This window comes from Amphiprion ocellaris, chromosome 8 (genome assembly GCF_022539595.1).
Source record: "Amphiprion ocellaris isolate individual 3 ecotype Okinawa chromosome 8, ASM2253959v1, whole genome shotgun sequence".
NCBI lineage: Eukaryota > Metazoa > Chordata > Actinopteri > Pomacentridae > Amphiprion > Amphiprion ocellaris.
Genome location: NC_072773.1, coordinates 37,830,338 through 37,857,519, shown reverse-complemented (window position 1 = coordinate 37,857,519; position 27,182 = coordinate 37,830,338). Strand labels below are relative to the sequence as shown.

The 27,182-nt window shown below is 42.5% G+C and overlaps 1 protein-coding gene across 2 annotated transcripts in view; it reads right to left on the bottom strand.

The window, feature by feature from the left end:
• The window catches only part of prkar2aa (protein kinase, cAMP-dependent, regulatory, type II, alpha A), a 64,379-nt gene extending 40,112 nt beyond the window's left edge, over window positions 1-24,267 (bottom strand). The window contains exons 1-2 of one of the 2 annotated variants that reach the window (XM_055013046.1): window positions 23,586-24,267; window positions 22,419-22,697 (exon numbers count right to left, since the gene is read on the bottom strand). In XM_055013046.1, coding sequence (XP_054869021.1) covers window positions 22,419-22,665 — 247 coding nt within the window. In that variant the 5' untranslated portion in view covers window positions 22,666-22,697; window positions 23,586-24,267. The remainder of the gene's footprint in view (window positions 1-22,418; window positions 22,698-23,585) is intronic. The other variant, XM_023272528.3, reaches the window with a different exon arrangement.
• Between the last annotated feature and the right edge of the window lie 2,915 nt (window positions 24,268-27,182).

The following is a 27,182-nucleotide window of genomic DNA, read 5'->3' as shown; positions in this document are numbered from 1 at the left end:
GCTTTTCCAGAATATCCTCCAGCACCATGAGAAAGAGCTTATTTAAGGTCTGTGGAAATCCCCTCCATGACCCGGCAATGTTAATATGACGCTATTCCCATTAAAGTCCGCAGGACAGCACTGTGGGAAGGAGCTGGAGTTTACAGACACTAGGAGTAGAATTTAATTATATTACTGTACAGCAACAAAAAAGGAAAGGTACACAGACTAGCTGTACTACATGGAAGCTAACTAACCAGCTTTAACCTAATCCACCAGCAGTTCTTAACCCATTATTTCCTTCCCTACAGAGTAAACTACGTCAGGTCAAACAGGCTGCTCAATCACAATGTCTGATTTTATGTTTATTCATCACCACACAGAGATAAGGACGAATTCTATTGGTTTTAGGTGATAAACCAATAAAGCAGCAGTAGCAGCTCTGAGAATGACGGAATAACTTCACTCAGTTTGTTTATGAGCTTCTTTTCCCAGACTCCTTTTCTCAGGAGGCCAATAAGACGTTTCTTCTAACTGACATGTTCCTCCTCCGAAGAACTTCCTGGAAGCATCACATCTATGAGGAGAACCAGCAGTCCTGGTCATTACTGGTGCTGGTTTAATGCTGACATCATAACGTGGATCAGGACAACTTCATTCCAAAATATGAATCTGAAAACACCCCATAATGTGTATAGAATTATTGTATGAGTATAAGAGCCAGCTGGGCAAAGACAGACTGAAGCCAAACATACAAATATCAGACAGACATCTGCATTAATCAGCAGCATAAAACTATAAAGTTATAAAACCAGCTTAGCTCTGTTCAATGCAGTGGAAAATGAAGGCTTTATGGAAGAACTTAGCAGTTATAATGACAATTTACTGAGAAAACTTAGCAAGAAGTGTAATAAACTTCATATTTTATTCCACTGCTGACACTGAAAAACACATAAAACACAGTAAAAGGTTCAAAGAAAGACCTATTTTAAAGGACAGTTCAAGGCAGGAATGGAGCTGGAGGTGTATGATGCGCATATGTTTGGGCAATAACAGGAAAGAGGAGATGTGGGGCAACAGTGGACTTCTAGCAGCACTTCCAGCCCACATGGCTGAGCGTTGGTAATGACAGCAACCCACCAAGCAACGAGGACACAGTGAGGCTACGACATCCATGAACACCTGAGACTGTTTAGGATGCTAATGTTAACGCTGTTAGTTAGCACAGATTTTATTCAGGACTGATCTGAGAGCAGAATTCAGACTGTTTAAACACCACACAGCATTAGAAACATCTCTGAAAACAGCCCAGGTATGTTCAGCATGCAGCCTGACCATCTCTGCTGTTATCAGTGATTATCAGTGATATGAATCTAAACCTGCAGAACCTGAGGCTGCTATCTGTCACCCGGAGAATGTGGAGGACAGGAATCCTTTCTGATCTTATCTGGTGCAAGTCTGTCAACTACAGGTTGTCTGTAAATTTACAGTTGGTGAGCTAACAAATAATCGTTATCTTGTTTCATTTAAACATATCAGCTCCTGTTCCAGACAGAGAACTAGCAACCAATGAGCCTGAAACTAGGGATGGTAATGAATAATCGTCAACCAATTAATTAACAGTTTAAACCATTAAGATTCTAGTAACCGAAGAGGCAGTAGGACACGGATTACTCAGATTAGGTTTAAGGTAAAGGGGCACCATGACAGTCTCCTGAGGAGGTAAATGCCAACATACGGAACAGCTGTAATACCAACTATAGTATATTCAGAGCTTATATCATGTGTCTGCTGTTAAAAGAAGCCTCCATTTCACTTTGTTTAACTGATTATTGATCTATAATGCTGCTGAGTATTTGCATCCCTCCCTGCAATTATTTAGGAGATGAGATAAAAACATGAGAAGCATCAAATCCCACATATAGCTAAGTCCATTAAAGTAAAAAAACTAAGTTAAACATAAATAATTAGGATGTCTTGTGGGTCTGTCCAGTTCAGCAGCATGTTTACTGAACCAAGATGGTTCCCAGGATAAAAAGAAGCTGAATGGCATTAAACACAGCTCAGTATCCGGCCTACTGATGTCCTGTATGGCAGTAAACCAACAAACCAACATTTCCCTGCTCTGATCAGACCCCTGTGATGGAACATAAACAAGCCAAACTAGAGCTAGAAGACCATTTATCAGGGATGAGAATGACAAATGGAAAAAAACTCGGAAAATGTCTGCCGAAGCCAAAAAGCCAGAAAATTCTCATCCCTGATTTATAGTCACAGAACAACTCCAAACCTCCACATTCTCCAGCTGATGTCTGGAGTCAGCTCATTAACTTCCAAACCATCTGACTTGCAGCTCCTGGGTTCTTGTTGCTGGGTCACTAAAACAGAGTGAACAGGTAGTGGAGTGAACCAGTCAGACCTACTGTATGTCACTATAATTAGGGTTCAAGTAACCGAAGGAAAGAAGGCAGTTTAAACAACGTACAGCTATAAATATACAACCTAAACAGCTCTTCCTCTTACTATTTTCATCACTCCGTCTCTCACTGATGGACAGTAAACAGAGCAGCTGGCCTTTAGGAAGAGAAATAATAAGAGGTTAAACAAACCAACATTATCACACTGAGCCGCTGCTATCAAGGCTATGCAAATACGCCGATAAAGGGAGTTGTTACAGAAGAGAGGGCTGTGAACTACTGCTGACCTCCAACTTTATCTGAACGCCTATCACCGTCACCTCCAGCAGCGATTGGCTGACAGCCGCTCCAAGGCCAGCGGTTTCTATGGCGACCATGGCTGTGCCAGTTTAGAGCACTATGATAAAGGTACAGTCTGGATCAGCTATTCCCCAATGAACCGCAATGAATCTATTTTATTTTGAAGGTTGCTTGTTTTGGCTCCTCACTGGTGGAAGAAAAGACATTTTTCTCTCTGGTGGAGCTCCTTCACTCTTCTGTTGTCTTTCAACGAGGTGCAAATGACTCCAACGTTTTTAGTGTGAAGACTATCAAGACATCAAAGACCCGATGATGGAAAAGAAAATCCAGTAAGATTCAGTAGAAAATGACCCCAGACTGGATGAGTTTAGCAGATTTAGGTCCACAATGTCTCTGTGTATTACCTAAACCACGTGAGTGAAGATTCTCCACCAGTTCATACAAAGACATTAGAGCAATGATGCCAGTTTGATGGAATATACCTGTTACTGTTCTGTTGAGGAGGGGTTTCAGCCACCAGTTATCTGCTGGTCTTTGTCTTCTGAACCGTCTGCTCTCTAACAACCAACCATCAACCCGTTCCTAGAACTACAGCAGCTGCTGGATGGGAAACTATTCTGATCTCTCACGATGGTAACAAGTGAAAATCAAAGTCTGTTCACTGCCAAAGTCTAAGTTTACTCTTAATAGCTGAAGTCAAAATGGGGACCAAGTTCACATTTTGCATATAAAATCCAATCCAGAGCATTTTTGAGTCGTTTTTTAAGGAATTTCTATTTCAGAATAACCCCAGGAACTCTAGAAGTAAAAACTACAACACAGACCTAAACTGATGTGGAAAGAGTTCATCAACACACACCCAGATACCTGTCCCCTCATACAATCCATTTATCAATCACATAATCTAGAAAGTAGATATTTAAAAGGAACACAGTTTAACCAGGTGGTCATTCCATCTATCCATCTGTGACCCGCCTCTTATTTGCAACTCTGCATGTCTTTTCTACTTAAGAAACTGGTTAAGAAGGATTCCAGTTATCAGCCTTGACTTATATGCCGTACATGAGGGATTAACCCTAACCTGTTAACTCTAACACTAACCCTAGTGACTAACCCTAACCTCTGCAGAGACGGTCAGAGTGATCGAGGATATTGTTCTATAGAGCCTATTTTTAATAAACTGCAGTGCCTTTATTTGTGTATTAATGAATTCCAAAAAATGTGTGGTTCACTGATGATATTTTTAGAATTTTTGTACAATAATGGAAGCTCAGGCTCAGTAGAATAAGCTAAATATGGAAACCCATTCATAGAGATAAAGGAAACCACCAGAAGCTCTCTTTAAAGAGTTTACCAACCCAACGAATTTTTAGAATACCTCTGGTATTCAGATCCCGTCTGCCAAACAGACCAGCAGGGTCGACGAATCCAGCAGTCAGGATTTAACTGCATCTGGCTGATATTTACTCTGGCTCCAACCCACTGGTTTCCTCTCATTCAGTCTCCTAGTCTCATTCATGTTTTCCTGTCTTTCTCCACTCTTGTCCCTCTGGTTAATTCCCTCTTTCTGACCGAGCCAAAGACAGTCGAGTTAAACCGCCCTGATAACCTCTTCTCTCCCTAAGCCTTAGCGTCTAATGGGATTGGACCGGGACAGGGAGACATGCAGCCAGAGAGTGAGACACGCAGCCAGAGAGTGAGACACGCAGCCAGACAGGGAGACACGCAGCCAGAGAGTGAGACACGCAGCCAGAGAGTGAGACATGCAGCCAGACAGGGAGACATGCAGCCAGACAGGGAGACACGCAACCAGAGAGTGAGACACGCAGCCAGAGAGTGAGACATGCAGCCAGAGAGTGAGACACGCAGCCAGACAGGGAGACATGCAGCCAGACAGGGAGACACGCAGCCAGAGAGTGAGACATGCAGCCAGAGAGTGAGACACGCAGCCAGACAGGGAGACATGCAGCCAGACAGGGAGACAAGCAGCCAGAGAGGGAGACACGCAGCAAGAGAGGGAGACAGAGGGATTGTGAGAGTGAGACAGCCGGTTTAGAGGAAAGTGAAGGCTTACATACAATGACTGACAGACGTGATAGTGAATGAACTGGAGTCTGATGGTAGAATTCAGAGGAAACCAGAGAAAACGACGTTCTGTCACTGTGACCATCACTAAAGGCCTCTACTCACTAACTCAGACCAAAGATACCAACGGTGAGAGAATGGTGGTGATATCTTTGGTCTTGGCTCTACATCGGTGGTCCTGCGTCACTGCGAGACGGGTTCAAGGATGGCCGTTGTCATGGCGACCAAAGACTGCCATAAAATTCTGACTGTCAGAAATTCTGGGTGATCATCTCACAGTGTGATGCTGCTGGACCTACGACAACTAACTGACCAATAGAAATGCAGGATGAAATGACGTACTGATCAATAAACCCAGATAGATGATTTATGGAGACAAAATACATCAATACCAGTATGTGGGATTTAAACGGAGAAGACAGACTAGTAGAGTTGTGGCAGCAGAAGCCTTTTAGATGTGTCCTCCAGCTCAGACCACAACCGGACAAAAAGGACCAAGCATGGAAGGAGATAGAACCCAGGTTAGTAAGCTAGCATTAGCATTTGGGATTTCTCTCCAAACACAAATGCCAGCAGGGAGAGAGCTCTGTTCATGTTTGGCTAGTTTCCCTGTGATTGTAGGGTTCATGTTCGGCTAGTTTCCCTGTGATTGTAGGGTTCATGTTTGGCTAGTTTCTGTGATTGTAGGGCTCATGTTTGGCTAGTTTCCCTGTGATTGTAGGGTTCATGTTTGGCTAGATTCCCTGTGATTGTAGGGTTAATGTTTGGCTAGTTTCCCTGTGATTGTAGGGTTCATGTTTGGCTAGTTTCTGTGATTGTAGGGTTCATGTTTGGCTAGTTTCCCTGTGATTGTATGGTTCATGTTTGGCTAGTTTCCCTGTGATTATAGGGTTTATGTTTGGCTAGTTTCTGCGATTGTAGGGCTCATGTTTGGCTAGTTTCCCTGTGATTGTAGGGTTCATGTTTGGCTAGATTCCCTGTGATTGTAGGGTTCATGTTTGGCTAGTTTCCCTGTGATTGTAGGGTTTATGTTTGGCTAGTTTCTGCGATTGTAGGGCTCATGTTTGGCTAGTTTCCCTGTGATTGTAGGGTTCATGTTTGGCTAGTTTCCCTGTGATTGTAGGGTTTATGTTTGGCTAGTTTCTGCGATTGTAGGGCTCATGTTTGGCTAGTTTCCCTGTGATTGTAGGGTTCATGTTTGGCTAGTTTCCCTGTGATTGTAGGGTTCATGTTTGGCTAGTTTCCCTGTGATTGTAAGGTTCGTGTTTGGCTAGTTTCTGTGATTGTAGGGCTCATGTTTGGCTAGTTTCCCTGTGATTGTAGGGTTCATGTCTGGCTAGTCCCCCTGTGATTGTAGGGCTCATGTTTGGCTAGTTTCCCTGTGATTGTAGGGTTCATGTTTGGCTAGTTTCCCTGTGATTGCAGGGTTCCTGCTGACGTCTGACGTTACGGTGAGCGTATTGCGTCACTTCCTGTTGTAGCGCTGTGTTGTGTTCTGTGACTGTTGTAGCTTATCCACTCCATCTAATTTGATATTCATTAAATCTGTGTAGCGGTAATATTTGAATCGTAACATACACTCATTTTCTTCACGCACCCTCTCAGTACTTAATTCTAAGTTAATCTGTTATCTCTGTCCGCTAGCCTAGCACTTAGCAGTTAGCATGGCTTCTCCCTCTTCCTCTCCTTCTCTTTCCTGCTCAGTTTGTCACATGTTTAGTTACTCCTCTGCCTCCTTTAGTGATAACGATACCTGTAATAAATGCAGTCTCTTTGTAGCTTTGGAGGCGAGGCTCTCTGAATTAGAAGCGCGGCTCCGCACCATGGAAAATACCCCGCTAGCTGTTAGCCAGGCCCCCTTAGCCGGTGCAGACCGCAATAGCATAGCTGCTAGTGTAGCTTCTGCTAGCCGTCCCCTAGCAGCTCCCGAGCAGCCGGCAAGTCAGGGTAGCTGGGTGACAGTTCGTAGGAAACGTAGTCCTAAGCTCAAGCCTGCTGTCCCGGCACACCACAAACCACTTCACGTTTCTAATCGTTTTTCCCCACTCAACGACACACCTGCTGAGAAACCAACTCTGATCATTGGCAGCTCCGTAGTCAGAAACGTGAAGCTAGCGACACCAGCGACCATAGTAAAATGCCTCCCAGGGGCCAGAGCGGGCGACATAGAAGCAAATTTGAAACTGCTGGCTAAAGATAATCGTAAATACAGTAAGACTGTTATTCATGTCGGCGGTAATGACACCCGGTTATGCCAATCGGAGGTCACCAAAATTAGTGTGGCATCGGTGTGTAACTTTGCCAAAACCATGTCGGACTCCGTAGTTTTCTCTGGACCCCTGCGTGATCTGACCAGCGACGATATGTTTAGCCGTATGTCATCGTTTCGCCGCTGGGTGTCTACGTGGTGCACTGCAAACGATGTTGGCTTTATAGACAATTGGAGCTCTTTCTGGGGAAAACCTGGTCTGATTAGGAGAGATGGCATCCATCCCATTTTGGCTGGTGCAACTCTCATATCTAGAAATATGGCTTATTTTATTAGAACTCCTAAAGCATGACAACCCAGAGTTCAGACCAGGATGCAGAGTTGTAGTCTTCCACACCTCTCTGCAGTTTCCTCTCAGCTGTCACCCTCCAGTAATTCAGTTAGCTTCATTGAGACTGTGTCTGTCCCCCGACCACCAAAATTCAATAAAGTAAACAATTCAAAAATAAACAAAAGACATAGTAACCATAAAAATCTAATTAAAATTAATACCACTATTTCAACTGAGTGAAGAAACAGGACAATTAAATGTGGTCTGTTAAATATTAGATCTCTCTCGTCTAAATCTCTGTTAGTAAATGATTTGATAACTGATAACCAGATTGATTTGTTCTGTTTGACTGAAACCTGGTTGCAGCAGGAAGAATATGTTAGTCTAAATGAATCAATTCCTACTAGTCATACTAACTGTCATGTTCCTCGAATTACAGCCCGAGGAGGAGGAGTGGCAGCAATTTACCTCTCTAGCTTAAAAATGAACCAGAGACCTAAACCTAGTTACAGTTCATTTGAAAATCTTACTCTCAGTCTCTCTCATCCAGATTTAAAAGCTCAGAAACCAGTTTTATTTGTTGTTGTATATTGTCCTCCTGCTCCTTACTCTGAGTTTTTATCTCAATTCTCAGACTTTTTATCTGATTTAGTGCTCAGCTCAGATAAAGTCATTATTGTGGGTGACTTCAACATTCATGTTGACGTGGACAGTGACAGCCTTACGACTGCTTTTAATTCAATATTAGACTCAATTGGGTTTTCTCAACATGTAAATAAACCAACTCATAGTTTTAATCATACCCTTGACCTCGTTCTGACTTAAGGCATAGAAATCAAACAGTTAACAGTATTTCCCCGGAACCCTCTTCTTTCTGACCATTTTATGATAACATTTCAATTTACAACAATAGATTGTATAGGAGTTAAGAATAAATATCATTACAGTAGATGTCTGTCTCACAATTCGGTGACTAAATTTAAGGAAATAATACCCTCTCTATTTAGTCCAGCACCACTTACTGATATAATGGAAGGGAAATATTATAATTTTACCCCCACAGAAGTGGATTATATTGTTAATAATGCTGCAGCCTCACTGCGTACAACACTTGATAGTGTTGCACCTGTAAAAAAGAAAGTTCTATCTCAGAGAGGACCTGCTCCTTGGTATAATTCCCAGCTGTGGACTTTAAAGCAGGCGTCCCGAAAGCTGGAAAGGAAGTGGTACTCCACTAATTTAGAGGAAGTTTATGTAGCTTGGAAAAAAAGTCTAGTAATTTATAAAAAAGCTCTTCGTAATGCCAGGACAACATATTATTCATCTTTAATAGAGGAAAACAAGAACAACCCCAGGTTTCTCTTCAGCACTGTAGCCAGGCTGACAAAGAGTCAGAGCTCTGTTGAAACTTGTATTCCTTTAGCTTTGAGCAGTACCAACTTCATGAGCTTCTTTACAAATAAAATTATTACGATCAGAGAAAAAATTAATCTGGCCCTTCCTGCAAATGTCACAGATGTATCATCGAGTACAGTTGCTTTAGAATTGGCTTTAAGACCAGATGGATATTTAGAATTTTTCACTCCCATACATCTCTCTGAACTAATTTCAATAGTTTCTACATCCAAACCATCGACATGTCTTTTAGATCCTATGCCAACTAGACTGTTCAAGGAGGCTTTACCTTTAATTAATTCCTCAATGTTAGATCTGATTAATCTCCCTCTAGTAACAGGTTATGTACCACAGGCTTTTAAGGTTGCTGTAATCAAACCTTTACTTAAAAAGCCCACTCTAGATCCAGATTTTTTAGCCAACTATAGACCAATTTCCAACCTCCCATTTCTCTCCAAAATTCTGGAAAGAACAGTTGCAAATCAATTATGTGAACATTTACAAAGGAATAGCTTGTTTGAAGAGTTTCAGTCAGGCTTCAGAGTGCATCATAGCACAGAAACAGCTCTGGTGAAAGTTACTAATAACCTTCTCATAGTGTCAGATAATGGACTGGTCTCTATACTTATTTTATTGGACCTTAGTGCAGCATTCGATACAATCGACCACAAACTTTTATTACAGCGACTAGAACATTCTATTGGCATTAAAGGGACAGCACTGGACTGGTTTAAATCCTACTTATCAGACAGGTTCCAGTTTGTGCATGTCAACAATGACTCTTCTGAGCATACTAGGGTTAATCATGGAGTTCCTCAGGGTTCTGTCTTAGGACCAATACTGTTCACATTATACATGCTTCCCTTAGGCAATATTATTAGGAAGCACTGTATTAATTTCCATTGTTATGCTGACAACACTCAATTGTATTTATCTATGAAGCCAAATGAAACTAATCAGCTAGCTAGACTGCAAGATTGTCTTAAGGACATAAAGACCTGGATGACCTATAATTTCTTACTACTAAATTCAGACAAGACTGAAGTCATTGTATTTGGCCCCAAACATCTTAGAGAATTGCTTTCAAAGCATATAGTTACTCTGGATGGCATTACATTGGCCTCCAGTACTACTGTGAGGAACCTCAGTGTTATCTTTGACCAGGACATGTCCTTTAACTCGCACATAAAACAAATCTGTAGGACTTCCTTTTTCCACCTGAGAAATATTGTGAACATCAGGAACATCCTGTCTCAGAGTGATGCAGAAAAACTAGTCCATGCATTTGTTACTTCGAGGCTTGACTACTGTAATTCATTATTATCAGGTTGTCCCAATAGCTCTCTAAAACATCTACAGCTGATCCAAAATGCTGCAGCCAGAGTACTGACGGGAGTTAGCAAGAGAGATCATATTTCTCCTATACTGGTTTCTCTTCATTGGCTTCCTGTTAAATCTAGAATAGAATTCAAAATCCTTCTTCTGACATATAAAGCTCTTAACAACCAATCTCCATCATATCTTAAAGACCTGATAGTACCATATTATCCTAGCAGAACTCTTCGCTCTCAGACTGCAGGCTTACTTGTTGTTCCTAGAATCTCTAAAAGTAGAATGGGAGGCAGAGCCTTCACAGTTATCAAGCGCCTCTCCTGTGGAACCAGCTCCCAGTTTGGGTTTGGGAGGCGGACACCCTCTCTATTTTTAAGACCAGGCTTAGAACCTTCCTTTTTGACAAAGCTTATAGTTAGGGCTGACCGGGGGACTCTGACGGGGTATGCTGGTGTTTTCATTTGCAAAACTGACTTCCCCTCTTGACGTCCCTTTAGTGTGCCCCTAGTTCTGCTGCTATAGGCCTAGGCTGCTGGGGAACCTCTCTTGATGCACTGAGCCCTTCTCTAACTACCTATGTATTTACTATATATACCATTATTGCATTACATTCACTCTGTTTCTTTCTGTGTCCTTTCTCCGAGTGTCCCTGGTCCCAGAGCTGGATGCTTCAGATGTGTGGCTGTGTTTTATGGTCCTTGTGTCCCACCCCCCCACCTCTCTATCTCTACCCCTCCATCTCTATCCCTCTACCTCCATCCCTCTATCTCTACCTCTCTACCTCTTCTGTCCCTCTCAACCCGCCCGGCCAGCAGCAGATGGGTCCCCCCACATTAGAGCCGGGTTCTGCTCGAGGTTTTTTTCCCTGTTAAAAGGGTGTTTTCCTTGCCACTGTCGCCTTTTGGCTTGCTCTGGGGGTCAGGCATATGGATTCTGTAAAGCGTCTCGAGACAATTTGACTGTAATTGGCGCTATATAAATAAAATTGAATTGAATTGAAATTCATGTTTGGCTAGTTTCCCTGTGATTGTAGGGTTCATGTTTAGCTAGTTTCCCTGTGATTGTATGGTTCATGTTTGGCTAGTTTCCCTGTGATTGTATGGTTCATGTTTGGCTAGTTTCCCTGTGATTGTAGGGTTCGTGTTTGGCTAGTTTCCCTGTGATTGTATGGTTCATGTTTGGCTAGTTTCCCTGTGATTGCAGGGTTCGTGTTTGGCTAGTTTCCCTGTGATTGTATGGTTCATGTTTGGCTAGTTTCCCTGTGATTGTAGGGTTCGTGTTTGGCTAGTTTCCCTGTGATTGTATGGTTCATGTTTGGCTAGTTTCCCTGTGATTGTAGGGTTCATGTTTGGCTAGTTTCCCTGTGATTTTAGGGTTCATGTTTGGCTAGTTTCTGTGATTGTATGGTTCATGTTTGGCTAGTTTCCCTGTGATTGCAGGGTTCGTGTTTGGCTAGTTTCCCTGTGATTGTATGGTTCGTGTTTGGCTAGTTTCCCTGTGATTGCAGGGTTCGTGTTTGGCTAGTTTCCCTGTGATTGTATGGTTCGTGTTTGGCTAGTTTCCCTGTGATTGTAGGGTTCGTGTTTGGCTAGTTTCCCTGTGATTGTATGGTTCGTGTTTGGCTAGTTTCCCTGTGATTGTAGGGCTCATGTTTGGCTAGTTTCCCTGTGATTGTAGGGTTCATGTTTGGCTAGTTTCCCTGTGATTGTAGGGCTCATGTTTGGCTAGTTTCCCCGTGATTGTAGGGTTCATGTTTGGCTAGTTTCCCCGTGATTGTAGGGTTCATGTTTGGCTAGTTTCCCCGTGATTGTAGGGTTCATGTGTGGCTAGTTTCCCTGTGATTGTAGGGTTCATGTTTGGCTAGTTTCCCTGTGATTGTAGGGTTCATGTTTGGGTAGTTTCCCTGTGATTGTAGGGCTCATGTTTGGCTAGTTTCCCCGTGATTGTAGGGTTCATGTGTGGCTAGTTTCCCTGTGATTGTAGGGTTCATGTTTGGCTAGTTTCCCTGTGATTGTAGGAGCTCAGTTTATGCTTCAGTTGTTTATTTTTCATGGATGGACGGCGCATGCTGATGACATTTTATTCTTCGTTCACATCGATTCACGTACATCGTAGGTTGAGATTCAGCTGCGTTTTCATCGTTAATCTGCACAGAGCAAGCTTCACATCGCGCCCAAAGATTATTAGATTCATGTTGTACAGCGGAGCAAAGTGGGAACTTATAGGATTGGTAAAATCACAGTGTGTAGAGGCCTGAAGATGTATGGAGTCGATCCTGTGACCTATGTTCACTCTTCTTGTGCAAATGTTGGGTTTAAAGTGATAAAATCTGAACCACCAGCATCTAAAGCTTGCTCAACTCACTCTTATCTCACACTGAGATGTTGGGAAATGCAGACAAACAGAGCTGTTGGTGGGATGTTTATCTACTCTAGATACTACGGTCAATGAGCAGCTACTATTTAAAATGATCTGAATAATATGAGGTGGATAAAGGTTTGATTTACTATATTCACACTAACTACTGCTCTTATTCTCATCAGCTCTTAGTAGTATGAACACCAGGATACGTTACATTACAGCATCTCATTTTCCTCATGGTGACCATTTATCTACGGTGTACTCATCATGTAAACTAAATAATTTGCTCACAGTCACATGTTTAATAGACATGAAACTAGAATCAGTTGGAGATGATATTTAAAGAAGAGTCCAGAAACGTGGTCACACTGAAAGACAACTGAACAGCAACTAAAAGTTCCCATAAATGAAGTAACTGAAACCTTTACAGGGCATGGCCAGATGTTGACAGTTATGTTAAACTTTGCATACAGAATGACTGAGTAAACCACTATTTAAATGATTGCTGAGGTTAATATGGATTCCTGCTGTTTTATATCTCCACTAACAATAGCTGAAACAACCTGTATCTTCCCATTTGTGGTGTCTTTTGTAATAAAGGAAAAAGTGTAAAGAGAAAACAGAAAGCCTGTTTGCTTCAGGAAGGACAGATGAGTAAATGGAGTGCTGCCACTCTGAGAACTGACTCCCTCGTTCTTTTTTGGTTCTCTTCATATCTTTGCCATCCTCCTTAATTTTTTTTTCTATTTCACAGCCGTCTTGTTTCTTCCTCTCTGTCCTCAACCATCTGTGCCCAGAGGACAGTCACTAAATGGGGCATATTTCCAGCTTTACTGTCATTATTCAACCCAGGAAACTTCATTTCTGTAGACTTCACTTAATGCACTGATCAAATCAGCAGCAGAATTAACTCTCTGGATTTTACCTCTTCATCCAAACACTCTCTTCCACTGAATATTTCTGTTTTTTTCTTGGGGACAGAGAGTTAAAGGGTCAGTTCAGGTCTACTAAGTGTATTACTTTAAAACCAGCCACTTGTATGAGGCTTTGATGCCAAACTCTTTGCCGTCTCTTAAAGCAGAAGATCACCACATGAATGCAGTGCTAAAAGCACATTTTCTCTTTAAACAACCTGCGCTCTCGTTTAGCTAGTGAGGGAACTTAAACTAACGAAGACAGAGATTTTAGCCCGTTACCTGCTGCTCCCAATTAGCAGAGCAGCCTGAAGTGAGAAGTCATTTACAGAGAGCTGTGAACAACATCCTGAGGAGGGAATAACACATCCTCATTAATAACCATTCAGACCAACATGGTGACATAACAACTCTTCACCACCAGCCTGCTGCATTAAGGGGTTTAATCCAGCTGTTCCTGTTAATAAATCTACAGAAAGGCTTTAAACGGACTGACAGGACAGCAGTCAGACAATATTATGACCTTCAGATCTACTGTGTTTGTTCTATATGTTTTAGCAGCCAAATAAATGAAATATATCCCTACGTTTCAGGCTACCAGCTCCTGATGTTTCCTCATGTTTCAGTGTCACTAAAGACGGACAGGGAATGAGGAAGTAGAAAAGTTCAGATGATCTCTATCTGTAAACAGAAGCTAAACCACATGATGCCTCCACTGGATCCAGCTCTTCTGGTTTCTTTGTTTTATTACTTTCTTTGTTTTGGAATCCATTTCATTTTGTTCTGACATATAGTCTTCCTCTGTTCCAGATGTGGTTCTCTGATACAAATTTATAGTAGGATCCTAATGATAAATAATGTTTGTGTCCTTTAATTAATCATAAAACTGTCCTATCAGATGCAGAGAAACAACAAGTTACAGCCAGATCAGATAAATATAAATAAATATTTAAATCGTTCCTATGATTAAAGAGTTTACCTGTGGCTTAAAACACAAAATAATCCAGCTATTATTATGATTAATGTTTACTATGATGCTCCACATTTTAAGAAAAAATTATCCTGACACAGAGAGAAATACATAAATGATCCAGAAGACCGTCTACCGATATCTGCTGATGGGACAGAAACAGACAGAATGGGGAAGAAAAGGTCAACAGGGAGATAAAGTGATAAAACTCCAAAGATATTCAAAGAAAGACACTCAGAAAGATAAGAGAAGCAAAGGAGGATGACGGCAGAGAAGTAGGCAGGAGGGCTGACAACCAGCAGACTGGATTCACAAGGAATGAAAACAGGAAGACAAGAGACTGTTCAAGCATCAACAGGTAGAGAAACAGAAAAAACAGGAAGATTTGAAAATGTTAAAGCTGGATCTACAGGTAGAGAAACAGAAGAGAAACCCTACAGGTAACAGGTACAGGTAGCACAGCCACAGGGACAAAAAGCTGGTAATGCTATTTTCATTTGCAAACGCGTAAAAAGGCTGTATCTTTATAACTGCATCAGACATCACCTGTTAAAGCGTGACCCTGACAGCCAGCTGATCTAATCATTATTCCTTGGTGGGAATAATGCCCGACTAAATCAACATAAAACAGCTTCATGACGACCAGAATCTGTGTCTCCATCTATACTGATGCTTATAAGTCGTGACAACAGATCTTCTGAACTTTGCTGCTTCTGCATGTGACTAAAAATACAGTTAACCTGCAGGGATTCAGTCCTTTTAACATCCATTTACAAACGTTTCCGTCTGAAACAGCAGTTTACTACATGTAAATCAGCAGTCATTCTGACGCTGCAGTGACAGAATCCTCGTTAATCCCAACGTCATCTGATCTCAGCACCATAAACAGCTCAATGACAGCAGCTCTGGTTCTACTCAGTACGGTATTTACATTAATAATGGAACAAACTTTACTATTAAACACAGTCCCTCAGCAGGCTCTCTGAGATCCTTATTCTGTAAAAGCTCCGTTTACCACTAGGAGTGTGACAATATCTCGATATGGCGATATATTGCGATATTTTGTCTCCCGATCGATTATCGATATGCTTCCGCCAAGGATCGATGCTTTTATTTAACATACGGCCGCTATAAACGGCTCTTTCAACGTTCATTGCTTATTGGGCAATTCCTTGGTGGTCCGCTAGGGGCGCTCCTCCCGGGAGTGACGGTGAAGTGGGCGGAAGTCGCCAGGCGAAGAAGATACCCATAGAGCGCACAAAGGGAGAAAACATGGCGGCAACGAGCGAGAAACAGAAGTTGAAAGATGCACCGGCAGCTTACAAGTCAAAAGTGTGGGTACATTTCGGATTTTACATCCAACCGCTGGCGACATCATCAGTGTTCAGAGAAGTATGTTCACTCCTGAACATGCTGAGCAGCTGCTCTTTCTCAGGAAAAACATGCACATCCCTGTGTAACATGGACATGTCCAGAAAGTGGATCAGTTTTGTAGAATTCTCAGTGTTTAAGTTCTAAAATCTGTGATGTTTAAAAATGCACTTTTTGAACTACATCATTTCTCAAGATAAATCATTTTGATATTTGAACGTAAGCTTAAGCTGTTAAGTTTTGTTTTGTGGTATGTTCTCTCTAAATGTGCAGGTAGATAGATGCCTTGCCGTAGATTTGCACTTGATCGCAGTTACACAGAAATGGTGTCGCTGTTTAAAAAAGGAACAAATAGCTTTGTTGCTGAAATTTTGCACTACAATAGTGATTCTTTTAAGAAAGACACTCATTTGTTTACAACAATATTGCAATAGAATAGTGTCACTGTTAAGAAGACGCTTGTATTTGTTTACAGAAATGTTACACTGAAATATTCTGATAAGGCACAAATTTTTGACAGATTGTGTCAGTAAAAGAGCAAAAAAAAATAAACACTTCATTTTTTTCCATTTAAAAATACCTTGTTTTTGTCATTAATAGTTGTATTGTGGAGTATCTTAGATTGATTTCCTGCCTAATATATCGATAATCGCTGTATCGCCATATCGTGAGATAATCATTATCGTGAGCCTTGTATCATGAATCGCATCGTATCACAAGGTACCCAGAGGTTCCCACCCCTATTTACCACCGACTTATTAGAACACACAGGCAGGTGTTTCACATTCACATACCTGGATCTGGACCTGAACACCTGGATTTCTCTATTTACATGTAGAAAACAAGAAAGAAAGAAAGAAAGGAAAAGAAAGCAAGTAGAAAGACCAGAAGTGGACAGGTAGTGTCTATAAACAGCCAGACTGAGTAGTAGAGACACCTCTCTGCTAGCATGCATCAGATTTACCTGCAGGCTACAGGACAGGATGGACGCTAATCAGCTCACCTGTTGCACAACACACCAGCCACATGACACTGACACACACATATACACACACACACTGACACACACAAACACACACACTAACACCTACAGATATACAGACACACTAACACACACACAAACACACTCACTAACACACATAGATATACACACACACACTAACACACACAAATATAAACACACAATAACACCTACAGATATACAGACACACACACTCTAACACACAGCGTGCATGCACCAACTCTACCTTTAATCACACACACAGCCCTGGGGATAATGAACACACATCTGTGAATATTCCACTAATTATCAGCGCCTACAGGGTTCATGAATCTCACAACCCAGAGGGAAAAGTAGAGAAACTGAAAAGATAAATGAATTAAAAGAGAAGCAGAGGAAACAATGGGAGCAAAGGGAGAGGGTAGGAAGGTAGGAGGGTAGGAGGAGAGGGTAGGAGGGTAGGAGGTGAGGGTAGGAGGCAGAAGGAGGTCAGAGAGGCAGACTTTCACCCCACTGTGTTCAATAACGCTCTGAGCTACACTAACTCTGAGCTTCAACAGAAACTAAATATACCAGGAGCATACATGAACACACTAGGGTTGTCAAGGTTAACCGGTTTTACAATAACCACGATTATAAATAGATATTCGTCACATTTTTCACAACCACGATTATCCGTAGAAAAGCCTCGCAAGAGGTGCAATGCAAGAAGCGTGAGCTGCGCTGAGTGGAGAGAGAGTGGCTCCTTGGCCTGTGCACGCGCTGCTGTCTAATCGGCATCACTGCGCGCGCGCACACACACACACACACACACACACACACACACACACACACACACACACACACACAGAGAGAGAGAGAGAATTATATGATCAGTTATGACAGATTCTTTACTCGAAGTGTCCCTAATATTGTGGCCGCTGTGCGCAATGAGGTTGCCAAGATGGGACTGTCCGCCGCACGCGCGGTAACTGTCGGTTCCGAAGTCAGCGGTCCGGTGGCCGGGCCGCCCCGAGGACCCCCCGTGCCCCGAGTTTCCTCCCGGAGCCAAAACAACCGGCGGGTTGGGAGCTCCGGTTACCTCCTGCGCTCCCGTTCCCCGCCCGTCGCAGCCGGGCTGCTTTCCTGCGTCCGCAGGCGAGGGGAAGGCGGCGGGCCGCGGCGGGTGGGGAATGGGAGCGCAGGAGGGAACCGGAGCTCCCGACCCGCCGGTTGTTTTGGCTCTGGAAGCCCGTGCCCTCCTCCGAAGATGCTGTCGGCCCGGTCCCCTCAGCAGGGAGCGTGGTCCGGGAAGCCCCGCTGCCCGCTGACAGTGGTAGTGGAGGAGACAGTAACCTCCAGGACAGGGAGGCTGTCTGTCTGCCTGGACCTCCTGTCAGACTCTAGAGTTTTCCCTGGGAAATGATCTGGGTGTTTTGATTAATTGTTGTAAAATTAGTGGTGAATTGTTTATATAAACGTTTTAGTAAAAATAAATAAGACTCCCATTTATCCTTTTTTCTGTAGTTATATTGTCTAAAATTGTGGAGGATATTTAAAGCTTAAAATGAAGTGTTTTTAGAATCTTTAAATGTATTCTTTTTATGTCTTTTTGTTTTGTTTGATTTACAAAGTAAACACTACGTTATCAACCATACATTAAATTGCAACATTCCATAATACATAAAAGTCTCAAAGAGGCACTTCACTAGAACTTACTAGAATTTACTCACTAACTTTTGTTTTAATGATGGCAGCTAAAGAAGCCTTTAAGTTCCTCAAGTTAATGACTGTTTTGTAATGCAATTTGCACTTTTATTTACTACAAAGACGTGTTGGAACAATTTATTTTATTTTATAAGAACAGTAAATGCTTAAAAGTTTACGTATTATTAAAGAGTTTATTTAAATACAAACACTGGGTTTTTTCTTTCATAATGTCGATAATCGTGAATAATCGTAAAATCGCAATATTTCCTTCCACAATAATCGTGGCTCAAAAAATTGAAATCGTGACAACCCTAGAACACACTACATGTTAGTTTAACTTTGAGCTTCAACAGAAACTACATGAACACGCTACACGTTAGTGAGCACAGCAAGGCCCACATTAACCCGTAGGTTCTGATAGGTTCTGGTCTGCAGGGGGAACCTCATCCCTTTGGGCTGAAGATGAATTTGTGATCACTGGAAGCAGAAATTGGAACAAGTCACAGCCAGCAGAGCTTCTGTTTCAAACACTATAAAACCAATAAACACACACTAATAAAAAGACTTGTTTAAACTCATTAAAGTGTATCCTGATGGTCTGGCAGCAGACAGATGTTTCCTGGATGTTCTCCTCTGTAACCACAGCAGCATTAGGCCTTCGCTTTACGCATCTCAACATGAGAAACCTCATTTTCTTCAAGGTGGACGACAGAAAAAGAAAGAATGAATGATGGGGAGAAACAGCTGATGACGCATGAAATGTGCACCTAAACTCCACATCGACCCTTCATTACACATCACTGCAGATCATGTAAGGCCCTGATAATGCTACTAAAGTCTCAGACACTTTGAATTCTTCAAGGTCTTGAGGTCCTGCAGATGGTCAAAGATCTGTCCTCCTAGATATCCTCCAGGTTTTAGATGTGTTCACCAAAGCAGTGGCTCTGATGACATAATTTAGTGTTCAATGACAACAGACGATCTGCGGTCCCAAATGAAGACCAACCATCTGGGAAAATCTGCACTTACTGTTGCAAGAAGAGAGAAGGAACCCCTTCAGAGGCTTCTGTTGATGCTACGAGTCTTCTCAAGGCCTCTGCTTTCAGAACACCAGAGCTTATAAATAATCAGAACAACACACCCTGGGTAGGACACTGAAATACTGAATGATGCTTTTCAGGAAGAAAACACCATCTGCAGAGATCTTTAACTCAAATTTCCATTATTCTGGAGGGATTTAATGTCTTGTTGTGTATCCAGGTGACTCCAACTCTCTCTCCTCCCTCAGTCACTTCCATACAGTCTCTGCTTTATCCTTGCAGTCTTTCTCATAAAAACACATTTAATTCATTTCTAATATCCCAGGGACTGACCCTATCCATCCATCTTCTAATAAAAAGCTGCACTCATCCAGTCACAGACCAATCTATTCATCCATTCACCCTCCTGGTGAACACAGACTGACACCAGAAAAGCTAATAACTACAGAAACAAATCAGGAAGACTCCCTCCTAGTAATGCAGCTTTATATTTTTGCATAAATACTTTTGTTTTTCTCTCAGTTCGTTAAAAATTCCGAATCCATCAGCATTCAACAGGTAAATCTATTAAAGTAGACATTTAGTCCGACTACATAAATCCTTAAATTAAGTCCAGCTGTTAGACAAAGATGATTCCAGTCGGCCACTTCGTCAGGCACAGAAAGGGTTACTATAAATATCTCCATACAATGAAGGCACAACAGTTTGTAGTGAAAACAACACATCCTTTTGTTGAGCAGCTTTGTAGGGCTCCAGCTCTGGGTTTAAGCAGCAATGGTTCCAGAAACACAGCCTGTAAAATACGACGTCAGGAATAAACTGTCTCATCCATGGGAATACTAAAAAACAGCCGTCCAGTTCATATACATGTCAGGCGTTCAGCCGGCACACTCATGCACAACGATTTCCTGCAGCAGAAATAAAGGTTAAGAGCTGCTGGTGAATCAACGGACTGTAAGCTGTCTAATAAAAGACAACAGGACTTTACATGCAGCAGATACAGATGTGTTCTTATAGAAAAACTGGACTCCACAATGAAGCTCCTGAGCTGATCTGTCTTCATTAAAGGCCAACCGAACTAACTCTACAGAAATACATGTTTCACAGCGACAATACTTCTAATCAGGGGTCAAAACCCCAAATGAGTCACTGTCCTACTTATAAAGTGGGTTAGCATGAAGACAGCAGCAGCAGCAGGAAACGACTTTCTACCGTCCTGTAGCAGAATTATTATCTAAAGAGAGCATCAGTCACACCTTTAGACTTTAACTGTCTTTGTTTTTAAAATATTAATGCGATTATTATTATTTTTCCTAATGGATAGGTTTCTGTAGGCTCCTGGAAATAATCCATCAGCTAAATCTATCCAGAGGTGGCGCTATTACAGTCCATACTGGAACTTCTAATAAAACTTTGTGACTGTTATGCATCGCTTTTTGCTGCAAATAGAGGCACATCATTTGCATTTTTCCATTATTTTGATGTTGCAGGGGGTGAATGAATACAGTCTGGTTGGTCTGGGTCACCTGCAGAAATAATAAGAACATCAGACTCTGTAAGTTTTAAATAAGAGACTAAAGTTAATTTGGTGTTTTCTGGACAAGATCAAACGGTTGTGATGTAGGTCCTGGTTAACTAGCGGTGCTGTAGTAGTCTGTAGACCTATAGGCTAGAGCACATGATCTGTCTGATTCTACAGCCGCTGTTGTCCCCGTCAGGAGATCCTGTCCCCTGGAGGAGAGGAACAGGCCTGAATGGATAATCTAATGTCATGGAAGTCATGTGTGTGGCCGACAGCATCCAGGCAAAGCTTCCCTTCCTGCAGCGTTTCAACACTCCATTCTTTATCGACCGGCTGGACAAGGTGAGGAAGAAACTCATAACGATTCCTGATCAGGAAGAAAGAACTGAGTCACGTCGTCACAGGATGGAGTTTGAACGGGAGTGAAATAAAGTCAGAACGTAACCATGAGGTTTCACAAGCGCGCACACACACACCTAGACCTACACACACAGACACACACAGGCAAACACACTCCTCAGCCAAGGTCACAGCTGATCCACAGCAGCCAAAACCCACTAGTGTGAGCAGAAACAGAAACTAATCCCTGGTTCACCGGGAGTCGTATCATCCACAGGGTTATTAATAATAATAATAATAATAATAATATTAATAATAATAATAAAAACAGGGTTGGCCAACATCGCTCTCAGCAGAGACCAGACATGCACATGAGACCTCCTAGATAACCCAGAAATTAACTAGCACAAAACTACAACAGAAGTTGAAACAACAGCGTCTACTTAGAAAAACAGATCGACTGGTTTCAGCCTGAGTTCTATTTTCACAGCATTTCAGCTGCATTCACGCCACATTTCTGCTTAAGAGTCACTAAAGTTTAGAACCCAGGTTCACAGACCTCCACAGTGTATCAGCTCAGCTATAAAACCCTCCAGAGATCTGGGCCACAGCATCCTCAGAGGAACACTGAGCAGCTCACATTTTCTGCCAGACACATGGAGTGATGCAGGAGAGATGAGGATCAGACTGGGGCAAAGTTTGGACCGTTTATGGACCATTAGGTGTAAATATGTATTAACTGTTGCTATGACAACACTACATCATTCTTTAAACACTAACAGCTGTACTTTTGTTTCTGGAAGGATGAATTTAAGGTCCAGTCTCTGTCCTGCTGAAAGGCTTCCATCATCTTTTTCTCTTCAGCATTTGCAAAAGTTAACTTTAGAACCAGAAAGCTATATTTAACTAAATTGGACCTTTTAGGGCCTTGAGACTTGATAGTTCAAATTAAACCGTAGCATTTAGAGGATGGAGGAGACCTAGATTAGATGACTGGCAGACAAGGACAGCTTCTCCAAACTGTCGGCTGTTCAAACATCCCACAGGAGAGAAATGTGTCTCAGAAAGAGATGAGATGGAGGCCTTCACCTTCAGTAACGCCACAATAAAACAGTTTGCACTGTTTTACAAACACCGTCAGCAGCAAACAAAACGAAAACCTACGCTCAAAGTCGGAGTCGTCATCGTCGTCCTCATCTCCGTTGGACTCTGTCTGCATCGGCTCCCCGTCAAACATCACTCCTTTCCCCGTCTTGCCTCCCGAGCCGGACCCATCCTGACTCCTGGTGTCTCTGAGGCGGGTGAAGTACTGAACTGCAAAATCAACCAGGTCTGACGGCCGCTGTCGCAGCACCTCCACAGTGTAGCCCTGCAGCAGCTCCGTCAACCCCACCGGGATCTCAATGCTCATGGCTGCGAGCAGCTCGGCGGTTTCTGATTTATCTGGACAGGAGGAAAGTAGAATTTATTATTAAACACATGGTTATGCTGGTGTCTGAGGGCTGGGTGGAGATGTGGTTCAGAGTTTCCTAACTAGGACTTTTATTGAGGCAGGACACTGTGTGCTGTGGATATAAACGATGTGACTGGAGACAGTTCTGCACTAGGAGGACATAACCATCAACGTTTAACTGCAAAAACAAGATATTACCCTATCATTCACTATAATACACTACCATTCACCATTCTACACTATCATCTATGAGCTGCTGGAGGGTCAGGGGCACATGAAGGGCTGCTGGGGGACTTTATCTGGGGTTGAACACACAAATACTGAGTCTTCACAGCTGCACCCAGCAGATATGAAACCAACATCGACCAAAGGGTGGACACAGAATGGAGAAATTCAGCGACACAAACTGAGCTGCCAGCCAGGGATGGTGGCCGGCTGGAGCTAGCTAGCAGAGCGGCTAATAAGCCAACACTTCCAGACAACCAACCGGTTGAAGGAGTCTTTCTGCTCCTTCTACACCTAGATCCAACCTGGCTGGACCTGCTCCATCGACCTGGTGCTAGTTAACTGCGCCAAACGCAGTCGAAGTCGGAATTTGAAGAGCTAATGTCACTTTGAAGCCATCAGGGAGCTAGCTAACCATGCTAGCTTAGTGAGCCTCCTTCAAGGAAGCCTGGAACCGTTAGCTTAGCAGGGCTAGTACACACACGCGCGCGCGCGCACACGCACACACACACACACACACACACACACACACACACACACACACACACACACACACACACACACACACACACATTAATGCTGTAGGGTTAGCACAGATATCAGAGCGGCCGGATAAACGGAGCGGCAGAGGAGCTACCTCCGCCGGTACTTACGTGGTTCTGTCCCCGGCAAAAGCAGCCAGTCCCTCCTTCCAGGTGTCCTCTCTGTCCGCTCTTATTTCTCCTCTTCTTTTTAGCCCCTCTCGTTGCCAGTGTAGCCTCGGATCCCTTCACACAGAACACACTTGTCGAGCTAACAGTTTGTTTTTTAGCTTCACCAGCTAACCTGATTTTTTTTCTCCTTTTAAACCGGAGGATGCCAATTTATTTACCCCGCCACCCACCGGGATGCTGGCTAAAAACTGAAAGAGACGAAGGAAAAAAAGCCTCTAAACGTCCACGCACTTGGTGAGGGTGGGACTTAGTGTGGCAATAAGGACAAGAAAAAAAGAAGCTGGCTAGCTGGCGGGCTAACTGGGCTCAGTGGCTAACTAGCTGCTAACTAGCTGCTAACTGGGCTCAGTGGCTAACTAGCTGCTAACTAGCTGCTAACCAGTAGTTAGCCGTTTTCTTCCTGGTAACTCCGCTGCAGCAGTCTCAAGATATGCGTTTGTTGTTTTTTTTTAATTGTTGTTTTTGCAGTCGCGAAAAAAAAAACTAAATCCCTTTTTAAAAAAAAAAAAAAAAAAGATATACTAGCAGGAAAGGCGGCTTGAAACACCGTGAGAATCCTAGAAGATGAACCCAGAGCACGTTTCCTTCCTCCCGGCGAAGCTGATCCTCAGAGCTGCGAACGAACCGCTGGCTCCGGAAAGCGTGAGGGGGCGTGGCTACCGACAGAGCGCAAGCATCTTAGTGCGCAAGCCGTTTGACACAGATTGACAGCCCGCGAGAGCAATCAGAATTCAACTGTGCCATACTCCAGCCAATCAGAAGCAGTCATGGAAGTGGAGGCGGGACTGAAGGCAGCACCATATTAGTGCACTTACAGGAGAACCACACCCACAGAAGTGACAGTTGGGAAGAGATCTTTAGAAATATTAACCAAAATATTATAAATATTAACCCCCCTGTTGTGTTGCTGCTCAAAATGACCCATTTTAAGGAGAAAAAAAATCAAAAAAATAAATAAATTATTAAAAGTATTTTTTCGGGATGAAATTTCTTCTGCTTCGCTTAATAAAAATAATCAACATATAAAATGGTTCATTTCACATATTGGCAAACCCACCCTGAATAGAAGAGCTGTTAATTTATCAACAAAATTAAATAAAAATTAAAAATCAATGTCATGTACAACTATTGTATTTTATATGTAGGCCTTTCAAGTTCCAACATTATTTCAGATTCAGAAAACTTTATTTGTCCCCAGGGGACAATTAAAAAGCACATGGAGCAGGCAGTGCAACACTGACGTAAGAAATTGAGTAAAAAACAAGAAATTAGAGATAAGAAACATAAATACACACACACACACACACACACACACACACACACACACACACACACACACACACACACACACACACATATATATATATATATGTATAAATACTACATGATCAAATTAATAAATAAGAGCTCACAAATTCCTGCAGGAAGCTGTTAAAATGCTAAATGATGATGTGATATTTTAAAAAAATGACTAATCTAAATCAAAAAAGAAAATTAGCAATTACATTACATTACATTAAAAATACTAGATGATAAAAAAATACCTGAGCCTGAACAAATACCTGCCAACATGCCTTCATCTGTAAAGGCTGCATATATGAGGAATGATATAATGATATATGACATAAAAAAGAAAATAACGACTAATTTAGATCTAAAAGGAGAGTAATCAACTTTGCTGCCCATAATTTCATTACAAATTAGGTCATTTTTTCAAAAGTTAAATGTGATTTGAAACAGAGAACAGCCATCAAACATTCTGATGTTTGTTATTATAAATGCTAGATGATAAAGGCTGCAAGAAATAGGAAAATGTTATATGATATAAACAAGTATTTTGGCACTTTACGATGCATTTTTCACTTTAGTACTTTTTACTCCTTGTATATTTTACACTTTATTGTCCATGTTTGTATTTAAGTATATTTTTCTTATCAGTTATTTCTGCTCATGTATTTGTGTTGATCACTTCACTCTTTCTGCTTGCTGCTGGGGCTCAATAAAGTATTTCTATTCCATGGATCTGATCCATCATTTCATCACTAATTATATCATTTTATAATCAGGTGTAATGTGAAACTGATAACTGACATCCTAATACTGCCACTAGTCTGCAGCCTCTCTTCAGAAACCATCAACCTGTTGGTATTTAATCATAAAACAATAAAAAGCTTCCCTCTCTGCCCTCTTCAGATCCATGTTTCCCTCCCTATCCTGCAGCTGATCATCTTTCCTTCCCTTCATAGGTCTGATCTACCCTCTACACCTGTAGGCTTCCTGTTTCCTCCTCCATCCTGCTCCTGTTCCTCCACATCCAGGTCTTCCGTCAGGTTCCTCCCGCAGATGGAAGCAGTCGGAGGTCAGCGGGTCACTGAGGGTGGATCTGAATCTATTCTGAGGTTTCCTGAGCTCCACCGTGCAGCATCTCCTCTTCCATTTCCACGTCTCAGCTGTCACCGAGGTCAAGCCGTTGCCATGGCCACAACCAGCCCGGATTTAATTCCTTGAACCGGTTTCTGATTGGCTGAGGTCTCTGTTTCCAGCAAACACACAGAGAGAAAAACCAGAGCTCCAGGCTCCCTCTGCTGGGAGAATCACCTCAACATGGAGGGAAAAGAGACATTTAACAAAACAGAATGTTTAAAAATTATTGGACAAACTTCATAAACCACAGCATTACTGTGATACAGGAGAGTCAAACTCATCTTAGTCCAGGTTCCACATTCAGTCCAGTCTGATCTCCAGTAAAACCAGTAAAACCACAGCATAATAACCTATTCTCCCCACGCTCTCTCTGCACTTTTAAACTTTATTTTTATTTTTTCTGTTAAAAAATTTTGCCACCCTTGTATATATTGTAAATAAAGCTGCTGTAACAATGTAAATTTCCCCTGGAGTGGGGAGAAATAAAGAACTTTATCTTATCTTATCTTATCTTATCTTATCTTCACCCAGTACGTGACCTGCCATACCAGAGACAATAAAACCCTGGACCTGCTGTATGCAAACATCAAGGATGCATACAGCTCCTCCCCCCTCCCCCCCGCTGGGCCAATCAGATCACAACCTGGTGAGACTGCAGCCCATTTACATACCTATGGTGAAGAAACAACCCCCCACCACCAGGTATGTGAAGAAGTGGTCTGACGAGGCCACTGAGGTGCTGCAGGACTGCTTTGAGACCACAGACTGGGATGTGCTGTGTGGTCCACACGGGGAGGACATTGATTCACTGACTGACACTATCACGGACTACATTAACTTCTGTGCAGAGAACGTCGTACCGACCAGGAAAGTATGGTGTTTCTCTAACAACAAACCCTGGGTGTCCCTGGAACTGAAGACCCTGCTGAAGGAGAAGAGGAGGGTTTTTGGATCTGGGGACAAAGAGGAGCTGAGGAGGGTGCAGAAGGAGATAAAGAAGAAGATCAAGGCGGACAAGGCCAGCTACAGGACCAAGATGGAATCTCACCTGCAGGACAATAACACAAGGGAGGTCTGGAGAGACCTGAGATCCATCTCTGGTTACAGCAGAGG